This window comes from Phyllobates terribilis, unplaced genomic scaffold (assembly GCF_046119375.1).
Source record: "Phyllobates terribilis strain yellow unplaced genomic scaffold, ASM4611937v1 Scaffold_11__3_contigs__length_659146591, whole genome shotgun sequence".
Classification (NCBI taxonomy): Eukaryota; Metazoa; Chordata; class Amphibia; order Anura; family Dendrobatidae; genus Phyllobates; species Phyllobates terribilis.
Genome location: NW_027362771.1, coordinates 547,085,151 through 547,108,762, shown reverse-complemented (window position 1 = coordinate 547,108,762; position 23,612 = coordinate 547,085,151). Strand labels below are relative to the sequence as shown.

Sequence of the window (23,612 nt, the reverse complement as noted above, 5' to 3'; positions counted from 1 at the left end):
TTTGCATTGAAAACATCAAATGGCACTCCTTCCCTTCCGCCCTGTCGTGCGCCCAAACAATGGCTTTCCCCCACACATGAGGTATTAGCGTACTCTGGAGAAATTGCACAACAACTTTTGGGGTCCAATTTCTCCTGGTACCCTTGTGAAAATAAAAAAATTGGGGTCTAAAGTAAAATTTTAGTGAAAAAAAGTTAAATGTTAATTTTTTCCTTTCACGTTCAATTAATTGCTGTGAAGCACGTGAAGGGTTAATAAACTTCTTGAATGTGGTTTTGAGCACCTTGAAGGGTGCAGTTTTTAGAATGGTGTCACTTTGGGGTATTTTTTGTCATATAGACCCCCCAAAGTCACCTCAAATGTAATGTGGTCCCTAAAAAAATGGTTTTGTAAATTTTGTTGGAAAAATGAGAAATCGCTGATCAACCTTTAACCCTTATAGCCCCTAACAAAAATAAATTTTGGCTCCAACATTGTGCTGATGTAAAGTAGACATGTGGGAAATGTTATTTATCAACTATTTTTTTGTGACATATCTCTCTGATTTAAGGGCATGAAAATTCAAAGTTTGAAAATTGTGAAATTTTAAAAATTTTCGGCAAATTTCCATTTTTTTCACAAATAAATGCAAGTGATATTGAAGAAATTTTACCACTATCATGAAGTACAATATGTCATGAAAAAACAGTCTCACAATCAGGGGAATCCGTTGAAGCGTTCCAGAGTAATTACCTCATAAAGTGACAGTGGTCAGAATTGTAAAAATTGGCTTGGTCATTAACGTGCAAACCACCCTGGGGGGTAAAGGGGTTAATAATCATCAATAATCGTCAAGAATCCACTGGCAGGTCACTGTTCTTCAGTGCATATGGTTATCACCCACAGTTTGGTACCTTTAGTGGGGGAGGAGCTTCAGGAGTTCCTGAGGAGGAACGGTTTGCTTTGTCGCTCTCCTCGGTATGGCAAGGTGTGCTGAGTAATGTGGAACCTCTTGAGCCTTCGCCTCTACCACCGCCCCCAGTAATGGTTGATCGTAATCTGGAGTTCCAGATTCCGAGGATTGTAGATTCTCATCTCCAACATCGTTCTCTACAATACTTGATGCACTGGAAAGGCTATGGTCCAGAGGAGAGGATGTGGGTTTCAGCGTCAGAGGTGAACGCTCCCAGATTGGTTCGCTCATTTCACACCTCTTTTCCTGAGAAACCCGGTCCTCAGTGTCCGGAGGCCACTCGTAGAGGGGGGGGGGGGGGGTACTGTCACCGGTGTGTCAGAGGTGACAGACAGTCGCCCTGCATTTGGTTGAAGGAGATCTCTACGTTTGGCATTACAGACATCTCGTTAGAGGCTGGATGTCTCTAGGACCCAGCGGTTACCTCCCTCTGGCTAATTAGCTCCCTGGCCTGAGTGTATAAATACCTGGTGTTTCTGAGAGGGAGGTGCCGCCGATATTCATTACTACTTGGGAGGGTTTAGCAAGAGCAGTACTTCGTCCTCTCTGGAGCTTGAGGCCGTTTGCGTATTTGCCTGGAGTTGTCTAAAGCTAAGCAATCCCCCCCTGTTTGTCTACCCTTGTTGTCTATAGAGTTTAGTGGAGATCGACTAGTGCTCATCTCCTACCTTCCCTAGCCTTAGCCTTATGCCATGGAAAGTCAGGGCGAGGCACGCGTGCGGCGATTGGTAAAGAGCCAATATAGGGACTGTAGTTGAGACAGGGTGACACTAGATCAGACTAGGAGGTCTCCACTCCCCTCTTTCCCTAGTGTCTGGGCTCCCTTTCCCTCTTCCCTCTGTGTTGCACTAAGTCTTTCCCACACCTTGCGTGACACATATCTAATCAGAAAGATTAGATATCTCTCAGGTGTTGGAAATTTGTCTTTCTGAAGTTTAGTGTCCTTGTAGCCCCTCTACTATACATCTTATTAAAGGATACATGAAAACTTATTATTTTGTGATCACTATTACCCAAGTGACCCCCAACCCTTATATTTGATATGCGGTTGGGCCTATTGCTTAATATTAGGTCTAGAAGCACTTCCCTTCTTGTTGGGTCATGAACCAGCTATGAAAGATAATTGTTTTTCATTGTTGTCAAAAACATGTTTCTTTGGATGGATCTGTAGGTTTCTGCGCCCCAATTTCTATCAGGGTAGTCGAAGTCCCCCATAATAATTACTTCTCCCTGATTTGCTGACTCATCTATTTGAGGATATTTTTCTGCCACTTACATTATATTTGGAGACATATAACAAACCTCCATCAGTATTGTATTGATCTTTTCCCCTCCCCTTATCTCCACCCACAGGCACTCTACATATTCATTAGCCTCACATATATTATCACGTAGCATGGGTTTAGGGACAATTTTACATTTAAATAAACCCTTCCTCCTTGCTTATTTGTACCGTCATCCCTGAACAGACCCTGGCCCTGTAAATTAACAGCCCAGTCATAGCTCTCATCTAGTCATGTCTCCGTTATTTGTCGTCCAGCCATGTCTCTGATATGAACTTTGAGTATTTCTCTGTACTTATTTTCTTCCTTAATGTATTAACTGTTCTATCCTCTCCCCCCATGTCACCCCCAATTTCATTACTTATGGGCTTCCCCAGCTGTACCATAGTTGCCCATAGTACCCCACCTTTCGGGATCCCCCGCCCGGAAGGTAGATAACCATCAGCGCATACGCCATTTACATGGTGTATTACTTAGCAACATCTGTATCTGGCAACTTAGGTGGCAGTGAACGTCGCTGGGTACTATCTGGGCATGCGCCGCTCATGTCGAGCATTACATAGTAGCGGTTCTACCAGTAGCGTAGCTACCGGGGGGCAGAGGGGGCGGTGGCCTTTTGGGGGGCATTATAATATAGAGGCCTATGGGGTGCATTATACTATATGAAGGACTATAGGGTGCATTATACTATAGAGGCCTATGGGGGTGCATTATACTATAGAGGCCTATGGGGTGCATTATATTATAGAGGCCTATGGGGGTACATTATACTATAAAGGCCTATGATGGTGCATTATACTATAGAGGCTTATGGGGTTCATTATACTAAACAGAATCTGCCTATGGGGGTGCATTATACTATAGAGGCCTATGGGGGTGCATTACACTATATAGAATCTGCCTATTGGGGGGCATTATACTATAGAGGCCTATAGGGGTTCATTATACTATAGAGGCCTATAGTGGTGCATTATACTATAGAGGCCTATGAAGGTGCATTATACTATAGAGGCCTATGGAGGTGCATTATATTATAGAGGCCTATGAGGGTACATTATACTATAGGGGCCTATGGGGTGGATTATATTATAGAGGCCTATGGGGGTACATTATACTATAGAGGCCTATAGGTGTGCATTGTACTATAGAGGCCTATGGGGGTGCATTATGCTATAGAGGCCTATGGGGGTGCATTATACTATAGAATCTGCCAATGGGGTGCATTATACTATAGAGGCCTATGGAGGTGCATTATTCTATAGTGGCCTATAGGGGTGCATTATACTATATATAGTCTGCCTATGGCAGTGCATTATACTATATAGAGTCTGCCTATGTAGGTGCATTACACTCTATAAAGTCTGCCTATGGGAGTGCATTATACTATATAGAGTCTGCCTTTGGGGGTGCATTATACTATATAGAGTCTGCCTATGGGGTTGCATTATACTATATAGAGTCTGCCTATGGGGGTGCATTATACTATATAGAGTCTGCCTATGGGGGTGCATTATATTATTTACAGCCTGCCTATGAGGTTGCATTATACTATAGAGGCCTATGGGGGTGCATTATACTATATAGAGTCTGCCTATGGGGAGTGCATTATACTATAGAGGCCTATGGGGGTACATTATACTATATAGAATCTGCCAATGGGGGTGCATTATACTATAAAGGCCTATGGGGTGCATTATACTATATAGAGTCTGCCTATGGGGAGTGCATTATACTATAGAGGCCTATGGGGTGCATTACACTATATAGAATCTGTCTATGGGGTGCATTATACTATAAAGGGCTATGGGGTGCATTATACTATATAGAGTCTGCCTATGGGGGAGCATTATACTATAGAGGCCTATGGGGTGCATTATACTATATACAGTCTGCCTATGGGGTGCATTATACTATAGAGGCCTATGGGGGTGCATTATACTATATAGAGTCTGCCTATGGAGAGTGCATTATACTATAGAGGCTTATGGGGGTGCATTATACTATAGAGGCCTATGGGGGTACATTATACTATATAGAATCTGCCAATGGGGGTGCATTATACTATAGCGGCCTATGGAGGTGCATTATACTATAGTGACCTATGGGGGTGCATTATACTATAGAGGCCTATGGAGGTGCATTATACTATAGAGACCTATGGGGGTGCATTATACTATATAGAATCTGCCTATGGGGTGCATTATACTATAGAGGCCTATGGGGGTGCATTATACTATATAGAATCTGCCTATTGGGGGGCATTATACTATAGAGGCCTATGGGGTGCATTATACTATAGAGGCCTAAAGGGAGTGCATTATACTATAGCGGCCTATGGGGTGCATTACACTATATAGAATCTGTCTATGGGGTGCATTATACTATAAAGGCCTATGGGGTGCATTATACTATATAGAGTCTGCCTATGAGGTGCATTATACTACATAGAGTCTGCCTATGTAGGTGCATTACACTCTATAAAGTCTGCCTATGAGGGTGCATTATACTATACAGAGTCTGCCTATGTAGGTGCATTATACTATATAGAGTCTGCCTATGGGGGTGCATTATACTATATATGGTCTGCCTATGGGGTGCATTATACTATATAGAGTCTGCCTATGTAGGTGCATTACACTCTATAAAGTCTGCCTATGGGGGTGCATTATACTATACAGAGTCTGCCTATGTAGGTGCATTATACTATATAGAGTCTGCCTATGGGGGTGCATTATAATATAGAGGCCTATGGGGGTGCATTATACTGTATATAGTCTGCCTATGGGGTGCATTATACTATATAGAGTCTGACTATGTAGGTGCATTACACTCTATAAAGTCTGCCTATGGGGGTGCATTATACTATATAGATCCTGCCTATGTAGATGCATTATACTATATAGAGTCTGCCTATGGGGGTGCATTATACTATATATGGTCTGCCTCTGGGAGTGCATTATACTATATAGAGTCCGCCTATGGGGGTGCATTATACTATATAGAGTCTGCCTATGGGGGTGCATTATACTATATAGAGTCTGCCTATGGGTTGTGCATTATACTATTTACAGCCTGTCTATGAGGTTGCATTACACTAGAGGCCTATGGGGTGCATTATACTATATAGAGTCTGCCTATGGGGAGTGCATTATATTGTATGGAGGCCTAAGGGGAGTGCAGTATACTATATAGAGTGTGGCTATGGGGAGTGCATTATATTGTATGGAGGCCTATGGGGAGTGCATTATGCTATAGAGGCCTATGAGGAATTTATAATACTATATAAAGTCTGCCTATGGGCAGTGCATTATACTATATGGAGGCCTATGGGGGGTGCATTATACTATATGGAGGACTATCTGGTGCATTATACTATATGGAGGCTATTTAGGGGGCCATCATACAGTGTGGGGATTACGGTGAGGGCCATCAGTGTGGGAGATAATGTGCGGTTTTTGTACAGTGTTGGAGCCATTCGTTTGAGGGCTACTTAGGGGTCAGTATACTGTGTGGGGAGTACTATACAGTGAGGGGGAATTATACTGTGCATAGGAGAGCATCATACTGTGTAAAAGGGAGCTGTACAGGGGGGGAGACTCAGGACATTATTAAATGTTAAGTGGGCGCTTATCGTTATAGGGGAACTCAGGTTATTATGACTGTCAAAGGGGCACACAGAGGGCATTATTACTTTCTAGGAGGCAAAATGTGGGCACTGTTTTCTAGGACACTTGCACACAACATTACTATATTCTAGAGGGTTGTTTTACCATCTTGAGAGCACACAGCAGGTGCAGTAATAGGGACACGTACAGCAACAAAGGCTCAGTATTGGGGTATCAGCAGGATGAGGCGTTTGTGCAGGTTGGGGATAGATGGGGATGTGCCTGAAATGTAAGGAGTCAAATGTGTCTTTGTTGTAATCTCTGCAGACGAGTCCTGGCTGGAGAAGTTACCGTGTCGGTCTGGGCCAGATGGGAAAGACAGGATAAGTGAATGATTCCATCAGAAAGAACGTCACCTGTAAGTTACTATATATAAATGTACTGTAATCTCTTTAGTGTTCTGCTGGACAGGTATCTGCCACTATGTGGTCACCATATAGCAGTAATATCAGTGTTGGTCTTTGTATACAGATTACTTTCAGTAACAGCGCGGTCATCTCCTGAGGTTCTCCTACATCCACTATTGGGGTCCGCCACCATAGTTGTAATCAGGGTTGTCTGGTTAGGGACCAACTCAGACGTTTTGCCCCCTCTGAACCAAAACCCTAGCTACGCCTCTGGGTTCTACCTATTAAAGGAGGTGAAAGTAAGTATCATGTGATATGAATGTCATTTGCATACTGATTCGCCTTTCTTGATTCCGCAGCTGATACACCCATAATGGTATAGGTTACATCTATAGCACTCTGCAAAGGGTTTTAGAATTGGTCAACATATGGCACATGCAAATAGATTCCTTATCCTCATTGGTTAATTGTTCAATCATTTCCAATATATACTCACCTTAGTTCCATATACTGTACAACACGCCCCCTGACGAAGCAAGGGTGAAACGCACGTTGGGGCCTTAATGGCCACATACCACAACTACCAAACGCACTATAGCATGTAAGTATATCTTTCTATACCACTATATTATTTAGTATATCTGCTAGTGCATACACCATCACCTTGTGTTTCTTACCCCCTCCTTAGGGAATTATATACACAACTATATTATAGCTATTAGCTTTACCAACCTGGCTTATTTTCTATATTCTGGATAGGGTACTGCACAACTATGTTTCAAGAGCTAAATATGTATTGTGTCAGTAAACTATATACTTTTTATACCCTCCATTTGTTTGTTAGGGTATTAGCATTGGGTATTGTTATAAGTAGTTTTATAGACATTACATTTTATGAGAGTGGCTGTGGTCCTCCATTGGGGTACACTGTATATATTTATTATAGTCTTTGTACTATTTTATTCTTGTATTTTTTTACTATAATAAAAGTTATGTTTTATGAGACTTATATGCATCAGTTTGTCTTTGTGATTATTATTCATTAATTTGATGTGTCTCGGATATATATGGTATATTATGATATGCTCTCCTTGGTTGTATCTCAGCACCTGTATGGCCTGCCCTGCGCTCCTATTCCCCTCATTACTGGAGCAAACACTCCCACAGGCTTTCAGAGGACATGTCTTGCTGCAGCAGCTCTACTCCTGTACTGACACCTAAAGTAACTGGCAATTTAGCAAACTTGTTGGGGTGTGCCAGATCAGGACTAGCCTCCCTGCCACTATTCCCAGTACCCCACCTTCTAACTGCCTGCCTCTCTGTCCTGCAGCTCCATACTACGATGCAGGGCCGGCTCCAGGGTTTCGTGGGCCCTGGGCGAATGAGTCTCAGTGGGCTCCTTTACATACCATGATTCATGATGCACAGATACAGTGGAGAAATATATATATCGTACAATGCAAAGATTTCACTTCTTACATTACATGACCGATATCTATTGTAAATTCTACAATATCTCAGAAACTGGCCAATCCTTACAGTGCAGACCGGACAGAATAGTCCTTCATACAGTATTATGGGCACCACTAAGTCCTCCAAACAGTATTATGAGCCCCATATAATGCTCCATACAGAATAATGGACCCCATATATTGCTCCATACAAAATAATGGACTCCATATAATGCTCCATACAGAATACTGGCCCCCCATATAATGCTCCATGCAGAATACTGGCCCCCATAAATTGCTCCATACAGAATACTGACCCCCATATAACACTCAATACAGAATACTGGTCCCCATATAATGCTCCATACAGGATACTGGCCCCCATATAATGCACCATACAGAATACTCGCCACCATAAAATGCTCCATACAGGATACTGGCCCCCATATAAAGCTCCATATCTATTACTGGACCCCACATAATGCCCCATGCAGGCTGTGCCCCCACATAATGCCTCATGCAGGCTGTGCCCCCCACATAATACCACATGCAGGCTGTAACACGGTACCACAATATAACTTTGTATTGTACATCTCACTGAATACAGATTTTACTTGGGAATTGAGAATGATCAATGATCAGTCCAGGTGGGAGAAAAGAAGAAGATTTATGTAATAGGGTATGTGCCCACGTAGCGTTTTACAAGAATATATGCTGCGGAATTTCATCAGCGTAAACGCTTGTGAAACGCTTGGTAATCCTTCCCCCATGGTCCCCAATGAGAATCCACAAGTTCAATGCCCATGCTGCAGATTTTTCCGCAGCGTTTTTGATGCGCTCAAAAATCCGCAGCATGTCCATTAATTTTGAGTTTACGCATGCGGAATTGCCTTGTCAATGCAATAAAAAAAGCAAGGCAATTCCGCATGTGCAAAACGTTTCTAAAACGGGCGAAAAACGCTTGCCAAATTCCGCAAGCGTTTTTCCGGGAGAGGACGTGCAGAAATGAAGCAGAAATTTTCTGCTTAATTTCTGCAACGTGGGCACATACCCTTAAGATATATTAGTTTCTTGTTTTCACATGTACTATTGATTTATAGAAAAAAGAATATTGAACACAATGGTTACTCTTTAAATGATGGTGTCTGTAAAGGGCTGTGGAATTAATGAGCATACCTCCCATTAAAGAACATACCTCCCCGCTTTCCAGAAGAGAAAATCGGACAATCTACACGGCACTGCTATCCACGCAGTGGCAATTTTGACCACACACCCTTGCCACACCCATTTACAATTTCTTCCTACCCACAGGGGGCATGGAAGCAGTGAGGGACATTCAGCAAACCCAAATCCGAGACTGTCTGCTGTATCTGGCAAATGGGACTTATCGATTTATTTATTTTTTGGTCATTCATTCAGAGTTGGAGCAGCTATAACTTTCTCATTTTTATGTAAGCTGTTTGTGTCTGCAAGGCTGTGCATAAAGATTGTGGAGTTGTTGTTTTTTCTGCAGGTGTCCGCAGCAAGCTGCACAGTAACAATCTTCTCTGGTTACTGCATTTTTTATGTGTTTTCCCTCTTATTTGGTGCATTTTTGGTGCAGATGTGAAGCAGGGTTTATTCGTTTCTTTATAGTACAGAAAAGCTTTGATTTTGCATCTAAAAACGCAACTGTGTTTTTTTTTCCAGCCATTTTTTTCAGGCTCCCCATAAAAATCTATACAGAGAAAAAAAGCACAGTAACTGCACAGTTCTGCAACTTTTCTAGGTGCACAGTGGGCGCAGTTTTCATGCAATCATGTCTGATTTGCTTGGACAATTAAACGCAGCAGATTTTTTGCGGAAAAAAAACTCAGTAGAAAAAAATGCAGCATTTACGCTACATGTGATTATGGCCTAACTGTCCAAGTAAAGTGAATATGGAGCCTGAAAAAAATGCATGTAAAAAAACTGTTGCATTTTTAAGTACATAAAGTTTTTTCTGTACTATAAAAAAGTATTAAAAAATGCTGCAGCAAATAATGCATCAAATAAGGTGGAAAAATGCTAACAATATGTAATAATCAGAGAAGATTGTTATTGGGTAGTTGGGTGTGGACACCTGCAGAAAATGTGCAGATAAAAAGCATCATTTACTGTATGCTACGTGTGAACACGACCTCAGCATTACATTTTTATTACATTTTTTAAGGGTTCAATGGAGAGTGACAAAAATTAATCACCGTACGTCTGCATTAAATAATATTGTTGAACTGTTCCTAAAGACTGTCAGCGTGTCTGAGCCAGAAAGTCTATGCATCTTATGACTGAGAAAACTACAATCAATGGTCGCAGTTCCCCCAAGATTCCAAGAATTCACAGAACCTGTATAGCCCCTATCTAAAGCTAGCGGCATACTTGTAACCTTGGTGGCCCGAACGGGGAGTACTGTGCAGGAATTAGCGTGTTGGTGGGAGAAGAGGCAACTCTGCTACACCAGTGAAAAGGGCAAAGCAAGAACTAGGAAGAAAATCACGAAACTCAGCACCTGCAAGATTTGGCACATGTTGTACAGTTTAAAATGGCAACTGTATTCACTAAAATGGTGTTCTGCACTACTTCAGTGGGGAAGTAGGACATCACATCTTGTGGGAGTGTGGGCTGAAAGTGCGTGAAGCAGAGCCAAACTCTATGTAGAGGAGCAGTCTGGAAAAGGCTGCACTCTAGGAAGAGTAATCCCACCCACCAAAGTGCAGGACCAATGGCCAGTAAGGGACTGTTCCAGAGGGGGAGGAGTAAAGGGGAACAGGAGCTCTCCATGTGGGAAGAACGCCATTCCTGTCAGGAGAAGTGAGGGAAGAGGACTAGGTTTCTTATTGGTGTGCAGTATGGCGATCTATGCAGTATTCACGGCATCTCATGGACTCTCTGCAGGAGCAGAAACATCAGAGAACGCAGCCGTGCGCTCCCTCTCTCCCAGCGTTGATGAACCGGGATCTTCCCAGCCGGGCCTGGGCGTGGCCGTCAGGTATCACTGGGATAAAAAGTGCTCCCCAGTTCTGGAGGCGGGAAAGGCAGGTATTGTACCTGCTACTCTGCCCCTTTCGCCACCATACCCTGGTTTGGAGAAATCGTCCGGAGCCCCGACCATCACAGCACCACCCACCGCAGTCGTACCCATCCCACCACTGCATGTACCAGAGGAGCCGTCCGTGTCCGCCGGAACCGTGACCGTTTCAGCACCGCCCACCGCAGCATCATGTCTGCTCCAGCCAGGAACGCGCACCGGAGTGGGGACCTGCCCAGGCCTAAAAGACGTCACCGCAGTCGAAGCGACCGTCCCAGCCTCCGCTCTTAAGAGAGGGGCGGGGCTTCCAGCCGGACCCCGGGGGCACCACTTGGTCAAAATGGTGGGGCTCAGCACAGACCGCCAGGAGTTGCAGGTAACAGCCCCCTCACCCTCAGTCACAGCCCGTCCAGGGAACGCAATGTTTTCACAGCAGGAACCGGAGGAGCTGCCTACTCAGTCACCACTGCCGAGTTACAGTAGCACTTGTCTGGCACCTGTTGCGGGGTCACAGCCAGATCACCCGGTGCTGTCCGATGCACCGCTGGTGTCAGCCAGCTGTACCCCTGTCAGACCACAGAGAGTTAAAGGGGCGGAGTCATCAGGCCAGGCTGCGCTGTTGCCAGCAAAGCCAGAATCGTTCCCTGGGATGTGACGTACCATAGTGCCACCACCTGGAGGACCCTTCCCACCACCTAGCAATTACTTTATTAACCCTAAGTATGGTGGTGCTAGGGGGTGGATTAGGGAAATCCATTACGCAGACTGGATAGTCCGGTCCAGCAAACAAATGTCACTCTGGAGAGAGACGGAGGTTTATGTGCTCCGTCTGGTGGGGAAAAGTCACGAGTGGCCCCAATGTACTGATGTGGCAATAATTGACATACTTCCCGTGTTGGACGAAACTGGACTCTTGATGGCGGATCCTACTGAGCCTGAATTTAGTCAGCCTGGCCAGGCTGCTACTGTCCCATCCACTGTACCAGAGCAGCCGGAGGAGTGTCCGTTCGAGCAAAGGTTTGCATTGTGGAGATCTCAATTAATAAAGAAAAAGCGGTGTGTGGAGGAATATGCCAGAGGCTGGATGGCCAACCCAGGGAGGGACAGGCTTGAGGACCAAATGATAAAAGGGTCGTGATCAATTTTGACCAAAAAAAGGGTTACGGCTTCATACAAGAACTAGGAAATCGTTTGGATATATTTGTAAATAGAAGATCTGTGGAACAGAACCACGGCCTGCAAAGGACCCGGAGTCTCTGGCCAGGAGACAAGGTACAGTTCCTCAAAATGTGGGGACCCTGGGGTTGGTACGCCATCTCTGTATCCTTGTTAGTGGAAATGGAGGAGTACTGCCCAGAGAACTGGTCAGAGGCGGAGGACCCGAAAGCAGCAGGTCAAGTTAGGGGACTCTTCCCAACCTCTTCCGAACACCAATTTGGGGCCCGTCATTCCAGGAAAGAGAGCCGGCCCCGCAGGCAACAACTCAAGAGGCTGATGACTCAACTGCATTGGGAAGCACAGGACCGACAGCAGTGTTGATACAACTACCGACAATACAGGCAACCAAAAGTCAGGTCTCTGTGTCCTGCTGAGTGCCGTCCGGCCGCCTCTCTGAAGCTCCAAAGAAGGAAAAGTTGTATTAAGGATCATGGAGCAAAACTGGAGAAGTCACAGTGTTGTGCTTGTTGCACTAAATGTTAAGGGACAGTTCCCCGTCTCTCAGAAAGTGACTGTTCTGATTGGGCCAAACGGGACCTAGGCCCATGAGTGTTTCCTTTAAAGGTTGGGAAAGCCATTATTCAAAGCTGCACCAAAAGATGTTTTGCTGCTGAGTGTTTTCCCATTTGGGCTGGAAAGGCCTATGTTGAAAAAATATATACTTGAATAGCTGGACAAGATACATCTTATTTTTTCTAATTTTTTATTTGCACCTGCTGTGCCCTTTTCTGTTGGATATGTGGGCACTTCAAGCAAAGTTGGGGAGTTTGCACTCTCAACTTATGGACTGTGCTGTATCCTGTTCAGGAACTGTTTCCCTTTGCACTTTAATGGACTGTGCCCCTACTGTCTACAAGAAACAGACATTGTTTCTGCCCCTATTTTAAGGACTGTCCCTTTTCTTGTTCCAGGGTCCTTACCTAGAAGGACCGAGGACCCCGTGCCTAAGGAAACAAAGGACTGTTTCTCTTAAATTTTGCACATACTTTCTCAGGAATATTGACTGTGTTGAGTATATGTGTTTTAATGATTGCCAAATATCTTGGAAAGACTGTTACAGTATTTAAATATTGCATACTTGAATTTGACAAAAATGTTTAGAGGTAGATAGGAAGAGCCGGTTGAAGACGAATGAAAAGCTCTGGCTGAATAATGGCTGTTTGTTCGAATTGTTTATTTCTTACAGGAGACCAACCAACAACAGTGAGATAAAGTAATTGTGATGACTATGTAAAATGCGAAGATGGGTAACAAAGTATCCACAGTGTCCGGTCACGACCTCACCTTTACTGAAAGGGCAGCATTGGGGGAACACTGTCATAGATGGTTAGGGCAGAACAACTTTGGGGGGCTGGTTAAGGTTAACCAGGTAGAAGGTCAATGTCGAAGACGACATTATTTTAGGAGGGAAGAGTGTGACGGGTAGACACTGTATAGATGTTTCTAAGCATCCAGCAACTAAAGGGGTAAACAGGGTGCAGCTACGGGGAGTGGTCAGGCTTGCCCCAGTTAGACTGGGTAGAGTCAGTGCTGAGCTGGATAGCAACCTGGAAGGATGCATATCTCTTCACCAGGCTGATGAGGGTCCTGAACTTCTCTAACTGCTACAGCCTTCTAGTTGCTAGGAGTAACTACACTTGAAGGAAGCTGAAGTGGGAGTTTACTGTTTTTAAGCAGAGGAAAAGGATTGAACACCAGGTCTAAGGCCTGGACTCATCCTTCTGTTCTATTCCCCCTCCCTCCTCTGCAAGAAGGTAAAGTGAGGAACTATGGACAGGGACAACGAACGGTGTTGTTAAAGAGACTGTTGTTGTTTATGGAAAGCCTGTTGCTTCAAAGGCCTGATGTTATGTGCTGGCCGTACATCTGCATTAAATACTATTGTTGAACTGTTCCTAAAGACTCTGTCAGCGTGTCTGTGCCCCAGGAAGTCTATGCATGTTATGACTGAGAAAACTACAATCAATGGTCGCCCTGAGTAACAGTTCCCCCAGGATTCCAAGAATTCATGGAACCAGTATAGTCCCTATCTAAAGCTAGTGGCGTACTTGTAACACCAGCCCAGTGGCAAATCTGTACTCAGCCCTAATACAAAATGTGTAACAAGTCCTCAACGTATTGTGTGTCATTTATAATACTGACATCATCTTATGAGAGCTTTCAGGCTTTTTCAGCCTATCAGGTACCAGGGCACATGTAAAACGTTGATCTCCTCAACCAACATGAAAATGTAATGTCCGCTCACCTGGATATGAAGGGCTTTCATAATGTAATTCATTAGAAATGATTTTCCTGTGCGCCTCTCTCCAATCACACTTATCAGGAAAACAGGGTATTCTTCAATTCCCCCACTCAGGAAACATCTTTGCAGGACATTCTCATTTAGAACTAGAAGACCATTCTCATCGACACTTATTAGCTGCAGGGGCTGAGGTTGAAGGGGATGCAGGCGCTGCAGGTGCTGAGGTTGAAGGGGCTGCAGGCGCTGCAGGGACTGCTGAAATAAGGAGTAAGTTAGTTTTCATAACTTTTTACTTTCTAAAATCAGATTGGGATAGATAATATATCAATTTCATGGATGACAACCACTTTATTCAACTGTTCATTATTTTTAAGACTTAAAACTTAACCTAGAACAATTTGTAATTTCCTTTTAAATCTGGGGTTCCACATGCTGGGCCCCTCTTGCTGTAATAGAGGATTTCCATATTGCATTCCTCTTCCTGTGTAGATAGTTGTGTTGTGCAGGATGGGCACAGCCCGCTTTCTATAAGCCTATGAAAGTTACGGGAAAAGCCAAGCACCGTAGGCGATTTTTGGTTTGTAGAATATGGGTGTTTGGACTTTATATTTTTGCATCAATTGTTTAAGTTTTCAGTTAGAATCCTCTCTTGATTTTGAAGAAACAAAAATTGCATCTGGTCCATACTGTATAACTATTTCCAGTGCAGCAATGCAAGTGAAGTGCCTCGTAAAAATGCAGTGCAATGCCTTGGAAAAATCTCTGAGCTCCCCTGATTCTGTCACTCCTTTCCATTTTGCATTGCGTCACTCCATTGCAGAAATATTTACATTTGTTTCTTTTGGAGCACACTTTGTGAAATCTCTGCTTGCAAACTAACTTGGCGCTTCTTCACTATCTTTTGTGGGAGTGTACACTTTCACCTCTCCTAGATGTTACTAATCACAGCTCGTCAGCATTTGAGACTTTTAGATTAGCTGCTAAACTGTCACGGGTGTGTCAGAAGTGACAGACAGTTGCCCTGCAGTTGGTTGCAGGAGATCTCTACGTTTGGCATTACAGACATCTTCTTAGATGAGAGGCTGTCTCTAGGACCCAGCGGCTACCTTCCTCTGGCTAATTAACTTCCTGGCCTAGGTGTATATGTGTCACCCTACCTGGATGCCACAAGTGTAATAAAGCTGTGTCTGAGAGCAAGGGGGAGGTTCTCTGGTTAGGGGAACATTAGCATGCAATGCCTCCTGTCTCAGGCCAGTAGGGGGAGCAGGCTGCCCCTATAAAAGCTGGTACTGGGGACAGGGTTAGGGAGAACTGGATTGCCTGTCTCAGCTTTTAGACGTGTCCCAGAGTGGAGCAGGGACAGAAAGTTGATTGCACCTAAGAGGAAGTGTGGCAGTAGGAGAGAGCCACAAGCCAGAGACAAGAGGCGAAGAGAGCCTGTATTGGCAGAGAAAGACTTAGCTTTACCAGACTTTGGTGTCTGAGGCTGGAAGGATTCCACATCCCCCAGCAGAGAACCAGTTCGCAAGGGACTGTACATTCCTTGGCCTAAGAAGCCTGGAGGTCCTGCCACAACTGAAGGGACCAGTGAAGCCGTACAAGGCTGGGAGCTGAAAGGAACCCACATCGCAGGCCATACAGGCGAGAATACACGGAAAGCTCGGAAACGTGGGCTGTTACCCTATCGGGAGGAGATAGCCAGAAGGAGCGCAGAAAGCACGGTAGGCCTACACCCTCACCCTGACCAGGGCCAATTTCCCCGTTGCTCTCAGACATCCAGGTCCCCTCCTAGCCGGGACTGTTTATGGGTCAGTTTACCTGTTTCAGTAAAGACCCTGGACTGCAACTTGTTGTCTGTGTGCTCCTTGCTCCCCCAGCACTATCAGCACCGGGACTCTCACTACCATCACTCCCAACATCCACTACACTGCCCTGGGGCCGCACTCTTCCCGTGGGGAGTCACACCATCCCAGCTGCACACCTCATCAGCCCCAGCGGTCTGCCTTGCAGCGGCGGTTCCTAATAACCGCAAATCCACGGGTGGCGTAGTCGGACATTATCAACCAGTACATAGCAGACTACCATTGGCCTGACCACCCTGAGCATCGGGACCGGGCCGCCACTACTACCCCCATCGTTTCCCTATTGCCCGGATCCGCGTGCCCCACGGCCCAGGGGGCGAGTCAGCTTTGGCGCAGTCGGCAGGATTTCGTGCCCGCAACCACCGGGTACTGCGTGCCTGAAAAAGACTTTTGTAACTTATCTGTGGCGAAGTTTCCCGCCGTCTGGAGTCGCTTCCCGCCATCCGGAGCGGATTCCCACCATCAGACGCCATCTTGGACCTTTTCCCGCCGTCTTCTGCCATCTTCCCGCCATCTGCAGCTGTTTCCCGCCATTGGACGCCATCTCCAGGACGCCGCGCGGGAAGAAGAGGGGCGTGGACGTCAAAACCGCGCGAGATCCGAAGCTCCGCCCCACGCACCTACGCTGCGCAAGGTCCTGGAAGGGAGAGAGAGCGACGCTGACGTCATCAGGACGCGACGCCAGGTCCTCGTCCATAGCAGCAGCAGCGGAGCCGCGGCCTACAGAAGAGGATCGTCGGAAGGTAGGCCACGGTCCACTAGGGGGGTAGAAAGATGTCGGACACAGAGGCGCCCACTACCACTAACGCAGCTGCAGCAGCGGTGATGCCCTTTTCCTTGCCCTACATCCCTGGAGCGGCCTGGCTGCCCAAATACTCAGGGGAGCCCCATGCCCTAACTGACTTCAAGGAAAGACTGTATAGTTTGTTCCAAGAGTACCCCCTGACAGAGGAACAGAAGGTCAGCATATTAACAGGGCAGTTAACTGGCGCAGCCCAGAGGGAGGTAAAATCATGGCCCATTGAGGAGAAAAGAACCGTGAAGGGTATTCTGGCCCGGCTGCGGGGTACTTTTGATACACGTACCTCCGCTGAGATTAAAATGAGGTTCTATGGATGTAAGCAGCGGGCACAGGACAGCATCAGAGACTATGCCCTAAATCTGCAGGAAGCCTTGAGGGCTATTCAACAAACTGACCCTGGCAGTGTGCAGGAAACCGATAAGCTGCTAACAGAACAATTCATAGAAGGTCTGCTGTCTAGCGCCCACAGGGCCCAACTGCGCCTCATGTTCTTTCAGAACCCCGACCTGACCTTTGCCCAATTTAAGGACAGGGCCATAAGGGTGCTCCGTGAATCTGCAACCAGTGGCGCTATAAACCCCCGGCGCCCTGCTATCACCTACCACCAGGAGGCGGCGCCCTCCTCTATGGACTCCGTGGAGGCTGATGCACAGGCCCTGAACCAAGCCCCGTCGAAAGGCCTGCACCACCAAGTCCAGGAGCTGACCAGGAGCGTCGCGGCGTTGACCAGGACCGTCCAGGCGTTGCAAGTGAACCCGTCAAGACCCATCGAGCTGGCTTCAAGTCCGGAGGATGTCCCGTGGCGTCGACAGAGGAGGATCCCGTCGTTCCGAGGGAGGCCCACAGACCGCTACGCAGAGGATGGACAGCCCATTTGCCGTCGATGCAACCAGCCCGGACACATTTCCAGGTACTGTAATTTAAACGGGTCCAACCTGGGGCAGAGGGCCAACCCCCAGGCATAAGATCACCAGGCCCTTACAATTGGCGTAATAAGTACGTTGGGGGGCGCCCGGTTTTACCCGTGGTGCTGGACGGTATCCCCATGAGCGCCTTGCTGGATACTGGGTCACAAGTAACCACTATCCCTTATGTACTTTTTAAGCAGTATTGGACTGATGCTGATATCACACGGTATCCAGACAGTAACTTGAGCATCATAGCCAGTAATGGCTTACCCGTGCCGCAGATGGGGTTCAGGGAGATGACCATTAAAATTGGTAAAGTTGAACTGCCGGCACAGGGAGTGATTATTGTGGACATTGACCGTCATGAAAGTCACCCTAAAATAACTGTGGGTACTAACATAATTGAAAATTGTCTTTCAGAGGTAATTGTAATTCTACAACAGGTGGCGGTGAATGCTAGTTCCAGCCAACAGAGAGTCCTCAACAAGGAGATAAAAGCCCTGATGAGACGGCAGCAGGTAGAACTGTCTGGTGGTGAGATCGGTAGCGTAAGACTGAGTGACCCATTCCCCATTTCCATGCCTCCCAAAAGTGAAATGATGATCTGGTGTCGGACTGCAATCGGGTTGAGAGGTAGAGACTACCAAGCCATGGTAGAACCCGTGTACTCAGACAGCAGGCCCACCATTTTGACAGCCCGGGGGGTGGTTGATGTCCGTCATGGGAGGGTGCCCGTCCGCATCCTCAACATTGGGGAGAGGGAAGTACAATTACCCAGGTACGCTACACTCGCCAAACTGTTTGTCGTCGAACACCAAGCTATCAGGGCCGTGGAACCCTTGCCTCCATCTCCACAGGCGGAGGGTAATGGCTCCCAGAAACAAAAGGAGGACTGGTGCCAGAAACTCCACGTGGGTGCTGACTCCACTCCCCTGCACCAAAAACAAGCTATCAGGGCCGTGGAACCCTTGCCTCCATCTCCACAGGCGGAGGGTAATGGCTCCCAGAAACAAAAGGAGGACTGGTGCCAGAAACTCCACGTGGGTGCTGACTCCACTCCCCTGCACCAAAAACAAGGAGTCTACCGGGTGGTACAGGAGTACGAGAGAGTCTTTAGTAAGCACCCGCTAGACTTCGGCAGAGTAAAAGGGATAGAACACCACATCCCCACAGGGAGCCACCCACCGATAAAGGAAAGACACAGACCTGTACCCCCTGCACATTATCAGAACGCAAAGGGCATGCTAAGAGAGATGAAAGAAGCTGGGGTTATTAGAGACAGCTGTAGCCCCTGGGCAGCCCCTTTGGTTCTGGTCAAAAAGAAAGACGGCACCATGAGAATGTGCGTGGACTATAGACAAATCAACCGTATCACTCACAAAGACGCATATCCGCTGCCTAGAATAGAAGAGTCTTTAGCCGCACTAAAATCTGCTAACTTCTTTTCTACTTTGGACCTTACCAGCGGGTACTGGCAGGTTCCTGTGGCAGAGGCTGACAAGGAGAAGACCGCCTTCACCACCCCGATGGGACTGAGCGAATTCAACTGTATGCCTTTCGGGCTCTGCAACGCACCAGGGACCTTCCAGCGGCTGATGGAATGCTGTCTAGGGCACCGAAACTTCGAGACGGTCCTCCTTTACCTGGATGACGTGATCGTCTATTCGAAGACCTACGAGGACCATCTCAAGCACCTGGCTGAGGTGTTCGAAGCCCTGGCAGGCTATGGCCTGAAGGTGAAACCATCGAAGTGTCACCTGCTGAAACCAAAGGTCCAGTACCTAGGGCACGTGGTAAGCGCGGAAGGAGTGGCCCCCGACCCTGACAAGGTAACGGCAATCAAGAGCTGGCCAAGCCCCTCGAACATCAAAGAGGTGAGACAGTTTCTCGGGTTGGTAGGCTACTACCGAAGGTTCATCCCCGGGTTCACTAAAATGGCAGCTCCTATGCAGGACCTCCTGATCGGACAGTCTAAGTCCCGAAGTCAAAAGCCACCCTTCAAGTGGGATAAACAGGAAGAGGAGTCCTTCCGCCAGCTAAAGATGGCCCTCACAGGGGATGAGATCCTGGCCTACCCTGATTACGGCCAGCCTTTCATTCTTCACACAGATGCCAGTAATGTGGGACTGGGAGCCGTACTGTCCCAAAACCAACAGGGCAGAGAACGGGTAATCGCATACGCCAGCCGGAAGCTGAGGCCCACCGAGAGGAACCCGGAGAATTACAGCTCCTTCAAGCTAGAATTCTTGGTGGTGGTGTGGGCCGTGACGGAACGCTTCAAGCATTACCTGGCCTCCGCAAAGTTCACCGTGTACACGGACAACAACCCGTTGACACACCTGGACAATGCAAGACTGGGTGCCCTGGAACAGCGGTGGATGGCCCGTCTCTCCAACTATGACTTCGTGATCAAGTACCGGGCAGGCAAAACCAATGCCCACACGGACGCCCTATCAAGGATGCCTCACTTACCTGAAGGTGACGAAGACCCAGAAGAGCTGGAGGAGGTAGAACTCCCTGCGTTTCACCGGTATGGAGCCGCTCAACACTCTCACCGCGTGAAGGAGGAGGATCTAACAACTGTGATGATGAATCCCCTACCTCACCACAGCTGGGCCGAGACCCAAGATAGTGACCCTGCAGTCCGCCTGGTGAAAGACCTGCTGACCCGGGAAGATGCCCGCCTAGATCCAGATGCCCCAGAGGAAGCCAAGCAGCTATGGAAGGAGAAGAGCAAGCTGTTCCTCTACGAAGGCAAGCTGTGCAGAAGGATTGTTAACCACCGGACGCACGAGCTGACCTGGCAAGTCGTGGTCCCAAGGCGAGATGCAGCTATGGTCCTGGGGGCTTACCATGACAGAGCGGGACACTTCGGTTGGAAGAAACTGGAGTTCCTACTAAGAGGAAGGTTCTTTTGGGTCGGCATGAGAGGAGCAGTAGAAAAGTGGTGCAGAGACTGTGGCCCTTGTCACCTGAGGAGGAAGGACCGCACCAGCCAGAAGACACCCTTGAGGCCCATCGTCACCACGCAGCCTCTTGAGCTGGTAGCTCTGGACCACGTCAAATTGGCTCCAAGCCGGTCCGGATACATCTACGCCCTGACAATCGTGGACCACTATTCCCGTTTTCTAGTGGTGGTCCCGGTAAAGGACTTGACAGCCCAAACAGCGGCCAGAGCCTTCCAGCAATACTTCTGCCGTCCACACGGGTATCCGGAACAGGTCCTGACAGACCAGGGTCCAGCGTTCGAGGCTGAAATCTTCCAGGAGTTCTGCAACCTCTATGGCTGTAAGAAAATTCGGACAACGCCTTACCATCCACAAACCAACGGGATGTGTGAGAAGATGAACAATATAGTCATTGATCTCCTGAAGACGTTGCCCCTGGAGGAACGCAGCCTGTGGCCAGAAAAACTGCCGGACCTGATAGACATGTACAACAATATCTCGGTGAATGCTACAAACTGCACCCCGGCTTACCTGATGCGAGCTAGACCAGGTAAGCTGCCCGTAGACCTGGAGATGGGAGTCCTAATACCTGAGGACACCTCCCCGGATGCGGACTGGGATACGGAAAGGCAACTGCAGTACAAGAAGGTACAGGAGAGTGTGGAGAAGAGCCTGGCCCAGGTGAGAGAGAAGCAAGAAAGACTCTTCAATCAACACGCCCCTGCTAGTCCCCTAGAACCTGGTGAGCAAGTCCTAAAGCGAAAAAGAAGGCTACATAAGTTGGACGACCAGTGGGAAAGGGAACCCTACACCGTACTGCAGTCTGACCACGACAACCCAAAGGTGTGCGTAATCACCAAGGACGGAGGAGAAACCACTAGTGTCGTCTCCAGAGACCACCTCAAAAGGTGCCCCGAGTAACTCCGTAGTGCAGAAGAGGATCAGAGTGACCTTGAACCCGCAGAGGACAAGGAGGAAATGATCAGCACCGTTCTCGGAGAGTTCCCTCAGTCCTGGACTCGCATAAATGATGCCATAGTGGTACCCGTCCTGCATTTCCTGCAACCGGCACAGCAACAACCAACACCAGAGCCGGAAGGTGAAGAGGAGCAAGCAGTTCCAGAGGCAGAAGAGCCTGTTCCAGCAGCCCAGGAGAGTCAACCCTCTGCTGACAGTGAGCCTGCCATGCCTGCGGTAAGCCAAAGAACCCGCAGACAGCTGCCTGCCTTACCTGTACACCCAGCTGGTAGCTGTACTCCTAACGCTAGTGGGGAAAGCCAGGTTGGTCCACCACCAGACAGTGGGTTAAGGAGGTCAACCAGGAGCACAAAGGGACAGATACCCGCTCGCTGGAGAATATAGGGATGTACTAAATTGTAAATAACCTTGTTGCCAAATGTTGAAATGTTTGCCAAAGTTACCTGCATGTTTATTGATAGTGTGTTTCAGTTTCTTGCAGCTACCGTAAGGACTCACAGGTTATGGACTTTTTATAACCGGGACCTTGTATGGACTGCGTTCGGAGCCTAACCCAGGAATGAACTAAGACTGTGAAGGACTTGGGGTAGGACAGACCCCCACCTGGTTAAGGCTCCCCGTTGTTTTGGTGATATGGACACCCGGTCACAGACCACACTGTGACCTAAAGAACTCAATTTGTGCGCCGTCTGTCTGTTAATGTTTTATTGTTATGCATATTGTCTTTGTTTATTGTTTAGTCCCGGAGTACTAAATTTCACTAGGGGGGAATGTGTCACCCTACCTGGATGCCACAAGTGTAATAAAGCTGTGTCTGAGAGCAAGGGGGAGGTTCTCTGGTTAGGGGAACATTAGCATGCAATGCCTCCTGTCTCAGGCCAGTAGGGGGAGCTGGCTGCCCCTATAAAAGCTGGTACTGAGAGCAGGGTTAGGGAGAACTGGATTGCCTGTCTCAGCTTTGAGACGTGTCCCAGAGTGGAGCAGGGACAGAAAGTTGATTGCACCTAAGAGGAAGTGTGGCAGTAGGAGAGAGCCACAAGCCAGAGACAAGAGGCGAAGAGAGCCTGTCTTGGCAGAGAAAGACTTAGCTTTACCAGACTTTGGTGTCTGAGGCTGGAAGGATTCCACATCCCCCAGCAGAGAACCAGTTCGCAAGGGACTGTACATTCCTTGGCCTAAGAAGCCTGGAGGCCCTGCCACAACCGAAGGGACCAGTAAAGCCGTACAAGGCTGGGAGCAGAAAGGAACCCACGTCGCAGGCCATACAGGCGAGAATACACGGAAAGCTCGGAAACGTGGGCTGTTACCCTATCGGGAGGAGATAGCCAGAAGGAGCGCAGAAAGCACGGTAGGCCTACACCCTCACCCTGACCAGGGCCAATTTCCCCGTTGCTCTCAGACATCCAGGTCCCCTCCTAGCCGGGACTGTTTATGGGTCAGTTTACCTGTTTCAGTAAAGACCCTGGACTGCAACTTGTTGTCTGTGTGCTCCTTGCTCCTCCAGCACTATCAGCACCGGGACTCTCACTACCATCACTCCCAACATCCACTACACTGCCCTGGGGCCGCACTCTTCCTGTGGGGAGTCACACCATCCCAGCTGCACACCTCATCAGCCCCAGCGGTCTGCCTTGCAGCGGCGGTTCCTAATAACCGCAAATCCACGGGTGGTGTAGTCGGACATTATCAACCAATACATAGCAGACTACCATTGGCCTGACCACCCTGAGCCGCGGGACCGGGCCGCCACTACTACCCCCATCGTTTCCCTATTGCCCGGATCTGCGTGCCCCACGGCCCAGGGGGCGAGTCATATAAATACCTGGTGTGTTCTAGAGGGAGGTGCCGGTGATATTCATTACTACTGGTGAAGGCTTTAGCAAGAGCAGTACTTTGTCCTCTCTGGAGAT

General features: G+C 47.7%; 1 protein-coding gene across 2 annotated transcripts in view; it reads right to left on the bottom strand.

The window, feature by feature from the left end:
- Positions 1-23,612, bottom strand: part of LOC141165319 (RING finger protein 112-like) — a 231,376-nt gene that overhangs the window by 90,088 nt on the left and 117,676 nt on the right. For both annotated transcript variants that reach the window (XM_073650918.1, XM_073650917.1), the window contains exon 3: positions 14,208-14,459. In XM_073650918.1, coding sequence (XP_073507019.1) covers positions 14,208-14,459 — 252 coding nt within the window. The remainder of the gene's footprint in view (positions 1-14,207; positions 14,460-23,612) is intronic.